The following is a 12,849-nucleotide window of genomic DNA, read 5'->3' as shown; positions in this document are numbered from 1 at the left end:
TTCAGAGTTCTCTCGATCAGAAAGAGAAGATTCTGCAGTCCGAAATTGGGACAATGTTCAAACTGATGTCCCTGGCAGAGATCCGCCTCATCCGGTCCCTCAGAAGCTACCACTTTTATCACTGAATCCCAGTCTAAATATCCCAAGCAAAGACAAAGAAGGTCAACGTTGGTCAAGAGACGAAAAGCCTGACAGCACTATACCGCCGGTGGGAAGGCACCCGTTCTTTCCAGACAAGAATCTGCCGGTCAAAGAGAGCCATTTCTCGGTCGATCAAGGAAACTTTAAGGGAAAAGATATGCCTCTTGATGAGGGTCAAAAGAAAGGCAGCCTTCTGCCAGTGCCAAGAGATCCACAGAGTAACAGAGAAGGAAGGCGAGACCAGGACTACGGAGACATCGATTACAGGACCAGTTCTGCGCAAAAATATGACTATATCCTTGAGGATCTTCAGGGACCTGAAAAGAACCTGAAAACACTCAAAGCAGCTCCACCTGAAAGATCAACTGCATCTGGTTCTCAGGTCAGTGTCTTTAGTTTGTGTGCATTGCATGAAAAATGGTGTTTATTGTAGTGAAATTTGAAATGTTCAGAATGATTGATTATTTCACTTTCATTATTGGGGTGATGAATTGATCATTTGTTTTTCTAGAAAAAAATTACTCCCTGATATCAATAATAAACTTTTTGAGCAATTTAAGATATTTTGCTTATGTTCACAGTAAATAGTAAACATTTGCGTGATCCACAATGCTGAGTCTTTCGTGGACATAAAGCTATAGCAGTTGTTCGGGTTACGTAGCCAAAAGGGCGACGTTCCAAAACCTGGAAAAAGAATAATATTTCAAAACTTTGAAAACGTTTGACCATAGGGAGAGTCAAACTTCTGCTTAAGATGATAAATCTGTAGCACATTTCATATTTTCGCTGGAAAAACCAGTGTGTTTCACAAGGCTAATGAAAGTACTTGATCCTATTGGTATAAATGTTAAGATCATGTTAAGACAGCTTATCCTGAGGCATTTACTTGTACACAGTGCACACACAAGGTGTTTACATTAAGTCTTGAGGCCTGACAAACACACAGAATACATTTCTTTTCACATTAATGGAATAAAATGAATAAAACGATACTACCACATCGCCCAGCCCTTGGTAATTAGATTTTTAATAAGGTTCAGCGTACAGATTCTTTGCCAGCATTTGATGTTTCCTTGTGGGCTTTTGTGACCTCCAATGTTTGGAGTAAACTTTTAAATTTTGCACAGGACCAGGATTACCGGAATGCCAATGTTCAGGATAAGATCTCAAAAACCATTGCCATCTCTGGAATTCCCAAAACTGCTACAATGCAGCAGGTAGTTTGTGTCATGTATTTGTTTTTCTTTTTTTCCACCCCATTCATGTCGCCTTTAATGACAGTGATTACTAAATCATTTAAAAAAAAAAATTTATTTCACAGATACTGGATGCATTCGCGGTTCGGGATGGAGTGCCAATGCAAGGCATGAAAATACGAGATGTTGTTCCAGGTGAGATTTCGCAATTTCAAATCTTCTATACCATTCGCAAACACTTCGCTTTTCGCTCCTCGAACCTTGCGCTCATTACGGTTTTCTTGTAACCATTTATCTCACCTTAGGCACCTTAGTTTTTTTGTTTGTTTGTTTATTTATTTTTAAATATACTACCATTTTTCTTGTTAAAACTATTGGTTTCCTGTCCCTCTTCCTTTTTGCATCTTGTGCTGGAGCTTGTGCAGCTCTGTTTTAGCAGCGTCCATCTTTAAAAAATGGTTTGTGGGTTTAGCAGATCTTCCAGTACATTGCTGGGAATGTGATCTCACTCGCTTTCACACGCGCACACACACACACGTGACAATTATATTTCTCAGTATGACGTGAGGTTGTCACATGTGGCCTTTTTTTGGTCGAAGTCTGAGCTGTTTTGAACATTAAATAATTCCATTAATAGAGATCTTAATATACACAAAGAAATGTTCTGTGTTGTTGCTTGACATTTGGTTAAATTGGGACTCTTAAGTTAGAATATCCTCCCTATACAATTCTTATTTTTATTATCGCCTCAATATTCCTGAACAAGAAAATGTTTCCATGCTGGATCTTGTCAGCTTTAAGAACGCCCAAAATGTCTTTGACTAGTAAGCTCGGAGGAATCCCCTACACAAATAATCCCTGTTTTTCATCTTGTGATGACGGTTTGGCAAGTTTTGAGTTTTTCCAACTGCAGACCTCAAACGGGAATATCCGTTCAGTTCGGAATATATGAACAGTTTATATACATATATATATATATATATATATATATATATATATATATATATATATATATATATATATAATATAGTCGCTGTCGGGCGGAAACCTCGTATGTCCAAATTTTGTCAATTTCATATTTTTTCACATATCGATGCTATTGGTCAGTTCCCACGTGGGTCTGTTATTTTTACAAGTTATTAACCAATCTAAAGTCTTGAAAATAGCTTGAGTGCAAATCTCATAACTCCATTGGACACTTCAACTGTCCACCTCTTGCTCACTCCGCGGGAGAGCTTCGCGACATATTTCTCCTCAAGAAGAGTCGCAACGAATCAACACTTCTTCTGAGGTAAATGTCTTCAAAACACTGGGCTCAAAGAAAAAACTTTGAGGACTAAACCCTGTGCATTGCAGATAAGGTACGGCGTTTTTTAAATTTCCTGAAAAATAACGGTTTTGGAGATACGAGGATTCCTCCTGACAGCGACGATATATATATAGATATAGATATATAGATATAGATAAATAACCTGGTCAGCATGAGTAAAAATGTGATTAGACATGTGAGATATATTTAGGTGTGAATTTCAGCAGGTTGTAGCACAACATACCAACCATGCATTCCATTGTTTCAAGCAACATCAGACACAATGAACTTACATTTACACCGATGCAAGCTGAATGAACTAAAACATTTGTGTGATTGCTCTTCAATTACCGAACACAAAAAATGCTCTTGTGCAATTCTGACGGTCACCACTAAGACCACTAAATGTATGGATTTTTAGAGAATTAGGTCGCTGTTATGTTCACCGTGATTTTTTTTTTAATGTTTTTATCTATTTACTGGAATTAACTAACACAGACCCATTTGTATTTCAAATGCTGTCCCCAGGTTACAGCTCCGATACGGCCTATGTGGAGTTTTTAAACATCGAGGATGCTGTCCACTTCATGGAGTCCAACCAGGTGGCCCATTCTTGTCCCTCTACAGCAGCTGTGTCTTCAAACAAAGAAGGCTTGGGCTGGGGCAGGGCCAAGGGTGGGATTGGGTGGACACAGAACATGGGAGGGGCACATGGGGATACTCAAAAGCGCCTTCATCTTTTATACAAGTTATAACACATATGAAAGCATTAGCGGTCTATTAAAAAAGGCAGCTCATTTATTTGTCCATTAAACGGATCAGGATATCCTTTAATCGGTTTGCATGGCAAACAAGGAGTGAAATTTTTTATGCCTTTATATACGTTTGTCATGGGAATATATTCTACTGCACAGAGGAAATGGTACAACACACATGAGCTTTGGTGAATTTTTCCCAATTTAATTTTATTATTATTATTATTGTTGGTTCCTGGGTTTTTAAACATTAGCATAATTTTTGGTTGTAAACATATAACTGCATGGATTGTCTGAGTAAAAAAATTCAGATTTAAGATTTGTAAGCATTGAATTTGTGATCCATTTTCTCGAGCGTTACCTGACTGATGGGCTTGCATGGATTAATGCCTAGAATTTCACTCTTTTAAATAATAGTTCGGTCACTTTATCATCTGACGACTTTTGTCCAGGTTCATGGTTGCAACGATGCACTACTTCTGTTTCTTTTTGGCGCTACAGCGTCAGTCAGTCTTCACACATCCTCACAGCTTCTTATCGACTTCAAAATGGTTTTCATCACCACTTTGAAAATTAGCACACCACAAAATTAGTGGTGGTTTCCAGTACATTTCTGCCACTTTACATGACCTGCAAGTTGTTCCTTGCTTAATTGACCGTCATCATTGATTCCTTTTTGGCATTTATCAACGTTACTCCCACTGGGCGGCTTTTCTTCTTTTCTCTTAAGAATCTTCAGCCCTTGCCTTTTGTCATGTGGAATTCTTTCTCCTTGCTTCCCATGTTTGACTTCATGTTTCAGTCTCGGACTGGAATGCTTCACACGGATATTCATTGGGCTAAAATTTTAAGGGTCTGATTTTTTCAAGGCTCAGCTCTGTTTGACATGTTTCAGATGCTGGACTTTTGCACTGCAAACTTCGGAAATTATAAATTCAGGTTGGTTTCTTTGTTGGTATCATTTATGATTGCACTGATTATTATTATTTTTTTGCTGGTCAGATCAACCCTATACTGTCCTTTTTATCATTTTGAGTCACTTTATTGTAATTTTGTCACAGGCTCTCATTTGTTTTCTACTAGCGTGACACTTGTGAGGAGGTTTCGACTAGCATCCATTTTGTGGCGTCTGCTAGGTTAGAAAGTTTGAATGAGTTGATGGAAAGGAAGGTTAAAGGTGTTGTACTGACTGTAGGATCCCTCCTTCTGTTGTAGATTTCTGTTCCAGTCCTTTCTTTGTTTAAGCTGCCTTGTTGTGCTTGCTAGTATTTCCTATCAAGATGCTCACCATTCATTGCTTCTGAATCAGCTGTTTCTTAAATATCCTTTCAAGCCACAAGCTTGTGCCAGGTACTGCTAGAATTCCCTCCCATTACCGGCCACTTGAATGTATTCAGTAAATGTGTCCACATAAAACACTTTTGAATTTATATAGGAATGTACTGAATTAAGGATAATTTATTCTTTTGTGTGAAAATATTTTTAAACAGCTTTTGGATGGATTCAGCAGTTTATAAAAGGTCCATTGGATTAATGAAGGCTTCTAAAAATTAGTTAAGGAAGCAGTTAATAAGAAATCATTCATTCATCTTTTAGTCATGACTTTAACCTGGTCAGGGTCCCGGTAGAGGAGGAGCCTATCCTGGGAACGCTGGGTGTGAGGTATACCAATACCACCAATATATCTGGGATGGAATGCCAGTCCATCACACACACTTGTACACCAAGGGACAGTTGTGCATTAGCCAGTGCACTGATAAGCATGTTTTGTCAGTTCAGAACAAAACCGTAGAGCCGAGTGGAAACCCTTGAAGAACTAAACTCCCACAATAACTCTAGTTCAGGCTTGGACTGTGGGCCCTGCATCTGTGTCACCATTCGCATACATAAATGTAGATAGTAAAAAAGGTTGCCTTATGGTGCAACCTAGATTATGGTAAAAGTGAATGGAAACCCCTGAAATAAAATCCATTTAGTTAGTAAGAAGTGTATAGTAATGTGAAACATGTTTACACATCTTGACTATGGAGGTAAGTTGGGGTCAGTTCACGGGTCACCATTATGTGTTTTGAACAAGGGCTCAGCAGCGACTTTTTATTTATTTGTTTATTTTTTTGACACTCGGCGGTTTGATCTCTGCTTCTTCTCAGATATTAACGATGGAACTGCCATTATCCTGAAGTTTCAAAATTAAATCTATACTTTCTATCCACTTCTATACCATTCACACAAAGCAAACTAGTGGAGCGTTCATGTTTTTGTTTTTTGGGAAACACTTAAATGGTAATTAGTAATATATATTTTTTTTTTTTAGCTTTACATGCTGCCTGCATTAGATGTAAAAGAATCAAATTAATAATGCCTTTTTCAGGCACTCATTATTAATGAGTTTTTCTTTCTTTTTTTTTTTTTTTTTTTTTAAAGATGAGGTAATTAATGCTTTCAGATGAATACTTTTTTACTTTTTCAAACGGGCATCATTTTTCGTCACTTTGTAAACTCTTACATTAGGGCTTTTTGCGCTTTTAAGGTAACAATATTCTGGATTTCAATACAAGCTGAGTACCTGTTATACTCGTGTCTTCACCACATACGTCCTTACCAATTGTTTCAAAAGACTCTGACCTTTGATGACTTCTGGATGAAACAATGTCCAGATGCATTTGTAGAGGAAAATCTGTCCGAAAATTCAGAGCTCATCACTTATTGTTTTTCTCTTTTCCAGGGATCTGTTAAAGTTGGTAGCAAGACTGCCTTGCTGAAGTACATTCAACCTGAGCGAAATCCTAAAGAACCGGTACGCATTCGCTTTATTGTATAATTAACTAATTGAAGGTAATAGCAATTTCCTATCAAACTGCAATTTTGTTTGGAAGTCGAGTAAAACATATAGAGTCTTCTCTAACCAGCAGCACGATGACCAGCCCCATAAAGTCACGCCACCCCAGGATGGGCTGCTGCCATGTCCAGTCCTGACCAACCCCCCAAAATTAAAAGATGATGGTAGTGTCAAGACTCTGCACGATCCCCTCTCTCAGGTTGGGTGGCAGAGGAGCTCCACCCTGACACCCGAAGCCTGGCAGCAGCAGGTTGACAAGCAGCTCCAGCAGCAAGAGATGGAGAAGCAAGCTGAGGAATGGGCCAACCAGAGAGGACCTCGTGCCAACCAGCAATTCTCTGATCCAGTTTTCAAGGAAAGCAGAAGTGAGCGCAGGCTTTGTTGCATGCTTCAGTTTCAGATTCAAAAATCAAATTTGACTGATAACATGCACAGCCATACATGGCATGATGTGCAGTAAAATAAGTGCCTTTCATAAAAGTTGATCAGAATAGACTAAGAATACAATTACAATACAAATAAAAAGAGTATTAGGAATAAAATCTAGATGTGTGCAACTATGCACAATTTTGGTAAAATGTGTTGTGAATAATCTGGTTCAGTTAATGAGTGTTGTCCAGAAAAGTGCAAATACAAGAGAACCCTTGTCCTGGTTGGGGGTTCAAATGGCCTGCAGGAAGAAGCTTCTCATTCTCTCTGAGCTTGCCTTCAAGGAGCAGAAGCGCTCTGACCACAAAACAGAGAAGGTTCTCTTGTTCGGATGTCTGAGGTCTTTCTCTATCCTCCTCTATCCTCTGTCTTTTAGCCATGATCATAAAGAACATATTGCCCACCACTACAGTGGAGACGATCTTGAGGTCACTGGATACCTTTGCTTACCTTGACGAACGCAACGTCCGCCTTGTTAAAGGGAAGACGCCTGGATCCAAGTGTTTTTGCTTTGTCGACATGGACTCTCATGAGGTAGCATTATGCTTTATGATTCAGTATGTCAGTCTCTGTCATTTTTAAATCGCTGTCGTGATCTTTACTTTTTGCCTTATTTTTGCCAGCATGTGACCCGGTTGGTGGACCTGCTTACCAAACCTCGTCCAATTATGATCGATGGAGTCCGAGTATATGCTGAAGTAGCAAAACCTCTAAAGAATCAGAAGTGAGTTCCACAGTAAAGCATAACCTGGTGGGATGGATTCACTGAAATTTTGTTATGAAAGAATGTAAAATGTTATTCTTTCATACTACTAATGCTATAATTTACTTAAGAACGTCTAATTTTTTTCCTTAATAAAATGACTGGTATAGCTACAGCAAATTTTTAAATATAGCAATTTATTTATTTTCTTTAGACTCATCAGTTTATAACGTTTAAAATGTAAAACTACTCTATAAATTCATTTAAAACCTTTTTTTTGGTGATCTACAAGTTTGCTGTTATCATGTTATAATGTTTTCACTTTTTCACTTTCATAAAATGATTTAAAAATATATATATTATTATAATCTTTTCCAGAAGCTTTGGTCTAGGAACAATCTTAAGGAAAAAATAAGAACATTTCTTAGGAAAAAAGCTACAAATATTTTGTATTCCCAGAAATTCTTGCTAAGTTAATTAAGCAAAAAATGGCAATTGAGAGAATTTTTTTCCAATGTATCTTGAATCCAGTTTGAAGTCAGTACAGTTTTGTCTGTGTTGATTATTTGGTTATAGTTTTTACTTTATGGCGCTTTTTTTTTTGTTTCTCTGTTCGTTTTCCCCCAGCTACCGGCGGGACCTTGATAAGTCAAACTCTTCTCTTCTGGGTTGCCCACCTGATGTTATGGAGGTTGCAAATTTATTTCTCTGGGTCATTATACCAGTGATTCATTTTATAATGTTTTATGTGGAGTTTACCTTTTTTTTTTTAAAAAAAAATACATTTCGATTTGCTTCTGCAGCAACAGTACTTCCCTCAATCTCACACAGCCAACCCAACTACCACACAAGGTAGGCCAATGCTTATGCTGAAATTAGTGTAATATATTGATTGTATTAAGAATAAGCTACACGGTGTAGTGTCTTTTTATGTATGCAGGTATGGGTGCATCTGCTGAGCCCTTGCAAACTGAGTTCTCCTTGCCTGCAGCGTCAATACAGAGCTCAAGCATAAACCAAGTGAGTTTAACGCACGTCGACATCCATTTATGTTCATATCATAATTCAGGGGCTTTATTTTAACTTCTTTTCTGGCATTGTTCAGGGTGCAATATATGCAGAGCCTTCAGTGGAAGCTGCACAGCAACAACCTCCTTCTACAAGCGACACTACTCACACTGTCCCAGCTGGTGAATCTGAGGACTACAGCTATAGTAAGATGTCATTTTCTTTTTTCTGGAACTTTATTCTTTATCATCGAAGAGCTGATTAATTCAATATAACGCGATAGACCTAAAGTTACAACTGTTGTGTTGCTCATACTCCGATTTCTGCACTGCTGTTATATGACAATGGGTATTTTTGTATATGTCCATATTGAATTATAATGTTGAATTTGAATGTATTCATTAATAAACGTGCAGTAAAAATATGTTTGAATACTGTTCCAACATCCATATTAAATTGTACGAACAATTTCACTCTGTGTGGAGCTTGTGCATATGGTGATGTTTTTGAATCTTGAACCTTAAGGCTGTCATCTTTTCCTCAGCTTCTGACACTCCAGATCTGTCTGCCTTTCTGTATGATGCTACATCAGGCTTCTACTATGACCCCCAGACCACCCTGTACTATGACCCCAACTCAAGGGTAGGTCTAGAAATGCTTTCTCTTAGATCAATTTGGATAATTAGTCTCTAGCATTGTACGCTGCGTGTGTTCGGACTGTTTGGGTTTGCAGAATTCATGTATAGTGTGTAACGGTTTGTGTGTTTGTAGTATTTCTACAATGCTCAGACACAGCAGTACTTGTACTGGGACAGTACCACAAAGATCTACATACCAGTTGAAGGTGAAAACGCGGGTACAAACATTCAGAAACAGAACCTACCTGTGGAAGCAGAGTCTGCGGCAGCTGAGGAACTAAAAACGGCGTCAGAAGGAGCAACGGAACGAAGGGAGGACGATGACACTATGTCACGCTCTGAGAAGAAAGAGAAGGAGAAAGAAGACAAACCCAGAAGCCTGGCAGCATTTAAGGTGTGCTTGTATTATATATGATACATGTAAATGTTTAATGTGCTCTGCTATACTTTTTTAAAGTAAGTGTGTGTGTGGGTGTGTGTGTGCGCACAAATTTGCTAGTCTAAATTTACGTCTTGTTTAATGTCCTCAGATCATGAAAGATATGGAGCGCTGGGCGAAGATCCAGAATCGGCAGAAGGACAGTGTACGAGCTCCATCTCCTGTCCTCAGGAGTGGAGCTGAGGACAAGAAGGCTTCCAAAGCTGCTGATGCAGCCTTTGCTGTATTTGAGAGGAAGGTCAGGCAGCTGTTTTATTTTTTCTACTTTTTTAAAAAATTCTGTTTATAAAAAAAAATCTATATCTGTTTCTGAGATTTTTCATTTGTGGTTATGTGAATTTAAATATTGTCCCTTACTAGGTAGTTAGTCATTTTTTCACTTTGTCCCACATTTTCACAGACCACGGGGGGAGACGACTTGTTCAAAAAGCCCCTTGCTCCACCAAAGAAAGATGAGAAGGGCTCCAAGGTGAGCTTTAACACACAGACCTAATTTCAACAATGATGGAAAAAAAAGTTTGTTTTAGCAGCATTACCTTTATTATGCTTGATGAACTATTTCTATTTAAAAGCACACACTTTACACAAATGCTAAATTTGCAGAAGCCCATGGGTTCTCTGGGCTTGTTAGCTGCTGACTATGCAGCAGGAAGTGATGACGAGGAAGAAGAAAAACATGAGAAACATGAAGCACCTACCCCACCTGCCCCACCTGTCAAGAGCCAACCGGAGTCCCAAGAGAAAGAAGACAGACTGACAGACTGGAAGAAAATGGCATGCCTGCTGTGCAGGAGACAGTTCCCCAGCAAAGATGCCTTGATCCGCCATCAACAGCTCTCAGACCTGCACAAGGTGCCTCCAATTCACAAACATGCTCACACCACTAGCTACTATAGGTGTAGAATTTAATAGAATGAATGAACATGGGTGTAAGAACTACTTTTTTGCTTACACTTACTCTTTCATTTTTTTATATACCAGCAAAATATGGAGATTCACTTAAAGATCAAAAAGTCAAAAAGGGAACTTGAAGCTTTGGAAAACCAGGAAAAAGAGGTAAGGATTTTGTTTGTCTTTTGGGAGAATTGTACTGTATCTTCTTAAACAGCCAGTACCTTTTGAAACTGCCAGTCATGTAGATGAGTAGTTAGCATTTCCTGGCGGGAAGAACAATATCGTTCTGTTCACACACTTGTTTTTAATAATGAAGCCAATGCTGAATTGTGACTCTGCAACCTGACTTCTCTACCTTGTGCTTTAGATGCATATGAAAGAGACTTGCAGTCCACCTGATGCAAAGAAACGAAAACAGCAAAACACATGGCCCAGCAGTTCAAGGTACGCTTAAGCAGAAAATGCAAAAATGTTTATCAACTCCATACTTTTCTCAATCTTTGCAATATATTTTAAAACAGAAACCGTACTGTACATCACTTCCACTGGATATACTTTCCATTTGTTTGCCTGGCCTGCGTTAATGGAAATTAGACTTGCTTTTTTTTTCCACCAGCATATTTGTTCCAAAACAATCACAATGTAACGTGAAACCTGTGGCCCTTGACAACCCCGATCTCAAGACACTCGGTCAACGGTTCACTCCAGTAGCCCAACCTACACCTCCTTAATGAACTCCATGCAACGGCGAACCATATTTTTGTGCAAAAAAGAGAAACATGCTTTGTTATTGAGCCAACACTCCATAAAGCCCATGCAGGCCTCATGCAGCTTATCTCAGCTGGACTCGTCTAAAATAATCATTTCATCAAATCTTAACTTCTTACTGGTGTTGTAATGAAATGCAGCTTAAAGAGACCCCGTTTAGATTACCAGCAGCACTGCATTCCAGCTTTATAGCCGATTCTGATCACTTTTCCAGCCAATCGTTCTAAGCTTTCTGGAAAGTCACAAACCCAAAAACTGAAGTAGAGCTGAATATTTTATTGCTATTGTTTTAAACTGTTCTCTGACCTGTGAAAGACATTACTGTTTTGATATATTACGCAATCATATTAAATAGATGGAAAGCTTGCTAGAAAGGTGAATGAAAATTGTGAATTAAAGCACACAAAAACCACAACAAAAATAAATCCATTCCCACTTCCGTCTGAAAAAAGGCACACAGATAAGAAGCACTAAACAAATACAGATAGCAGCATCTGCATTACACATATATTCAATAGACTAGCTAATGTTTGACCTAATCCTTGTGTTCTTGCAGAGACACACACAAAGGCAATGAGAGACCAGGGCTAGGTCTGGAGTCCACAGAGGTGAGCCACACTGATTAATACCACAAGACTGTATTTTAGGCTTCTGTTGTTGGGCAACTTGACTAACTTTGTGTGTTTCTCTCCCTCACTTTCTCAACAGCGGAACAAGAAGGATGGAGTTGTCTGGAACTACGCCACCTATAAGCAGGCTGTGCGGAAGGCTATGTTTGCACGGTTTAAAGAGCTGGAATGAAAGAGTGAAAGAATTCAATCACTAAAATGCACTCCGTTTATGCCAGCAGCTCACTTCAGGCTTTTTCTGAGATTTAACACAATTCCTGGTGAATCTCTTTTTTGTGTTCTAAATGTGCCTGTACTGATTAGACAGTTTTTTTTTTGTTGTTTTTTTCTTTTTTCTTGGTCCTCAGTTCTGCTATAATTATTGTATTTTTTGGTAGCTCGACCATTCAGGACTTTGAAACCATTTTATTTACCTTACTTTGTATCAAGTGTTTTTTAATGACAAAGAAGTTGTAAAACTATTAAAATTGTAGTAAGCAGTATTCTGTGAGTCAATAAACTGGCTGCCATCATCTCCATTATGTCTTTTGGGGTTTTTTTTTTTTGTTTGTTTGTTTTTTAGTACTTTTCCACTAGAGAACTGGTCTACAGTGACAGCACAGTGCTCTGTGATACAAGTTGACATGTCAACTCTAAGCATGTAGTAACAGATTATTTCACAGCTTGGTATGGTATCAATACTGTCCTGGTTTGTATTTTAGATATATGAACTCCTTTGTACTTGATATCCCATACCTGTACCTGAATAAAGAGAACAGTTTCTCATTGTTTTTAGTTTAGGTGAACATTCAGGATCCTTGAAGAGTAGAAACTATAATCATTATTATTTGAGAAGACTAAATGTATTATGTATTGAATGTATTCAGACACAAATGACCATACAGCAGTTTTAACCTTTGGGTGGCAGTAAAGAGCTGATATTCTTTTTAAGCCTACTTGACTGAAGGGTATGCCATTATTATTCTAGGATCATATATAGTAATCATATATAAATCTAATAATTGTGTGTGTGCGTGTGTGTATATGAATGTACATATGTATATGTATTACGGGGCTGCTCGAAGATTCATAGTTCAATATAGCACCATAGTAAATAAGGAC

The 12,849-nt window shown here is 38.3% G+C and overlaps 1 protein-coding gene across 6 annotated transcripts in view; it reads left to right on the top strand.

Moving 5' to 3' along the window:
- The window catches only part of rbm6 (RNA binding motif protein 6), a 17,195-nt gene extending 4,929 nt beyond the window's left edge, over positions 1-12,266 (top strand). Inside the window, exons 3-23 of one of the 6 annotated variants that reach the window (XM_060868329.1) lie at positions 1-523; positions 1,269-1,358; positions 1,463-1,532; positions 3,175-3,248; positions 6,127-6,198; positions 6,314-6,605; positions 7,046-7,203; positions 7,293-7,393; positions 8,000-8,063; positions 8,173-8,224; positions 8,313-8,392; positions 8,478-8,586; positions 8,925-9,022; positions 9,152-9,412; positions 9,549-9,695; positions 9,858-9,926; positions 10,061-10,309; positions 10,439-10,513; positions 10,719-10,795; positions 11,676-11,727; positions 11,828-12,266. The exon at positions 1-523 is cut by the window's left edge and continues 984 nt beyond it. In XM_060868329.1, coding sequence (XP_060724312.1) covers positions 1-523; positions 1,269-1,358; positions 1,463-1,532; positions 3,175-3,248; positions 6,127-6,198; positions 6,314-6,605; positions 7,046-7,203; positions 7,293-7,393; positions 8,000-8,063; positions 8,173-8,224; positions 8,313-8,392; positions 8,478-8,586; positions 8,925-9,022; positions 9,152-9,412; positions 9,549-9,695; positions 9,858-9,926; positions 10,061-10,309; positions 10,439-10,513; positions 10,719-10,795; positions 11,676-11,727; positions 11,828-11,920 — 2,806 coding nt within the window. In that variant the 3' untranslated portion in view covers positions 11,921-12,266. Of the gene's footprint in view, positions 524-1,268; positions 1,359-1,462; positions 1,533-3,174; positions 3,249-6,126; positions 6,199-6,310; positions 6,606-7,045; positions 7,204-7,292; positions 7,394-7,984; positions 8,064-8,172; positions 8,225-8,312; positions 8,393-8,477; positions 8,587-8,924; positions 9,023-9,151; positions 9,413-9,548; positions 9,696-9,857; positions 9,927-10,060; positions 10,310-10,438; positions 10,514-10,718; positions 10,796-11,675; positions 11,728-11,827 lie in introns of all 6 variants that reach the window. The other 5 variants (XM_060868326.1, XM_060868331.1, XM_060868328.1 and 2 more) reach the window with 5 other exon arrangements.
- The last annotated feature ends 583 nt before the right edge of the window (positions 12,267-12,849 follow it).

This window comes from Tachysurus vachellii, chromosome 4 (genome assembly GCF_030014155.1).
Source record: "Tachysurus vachellii isolate PV-2020 chromosome 4, HZAU_Pvac_v1, whole genome shotgun sequence".
Lineage (NCBI taxonomy): Eukaryota > Metazoa > Chordata > Actinopteri > Siluriformes > Bagridae > Tachysurus > Tachysurus vachellii.
The sequence above is the reverse complement of the archived record's forward strand: the minus strand, read 5'-3'. Positions and strand labels throughout refer to the sequence as shown.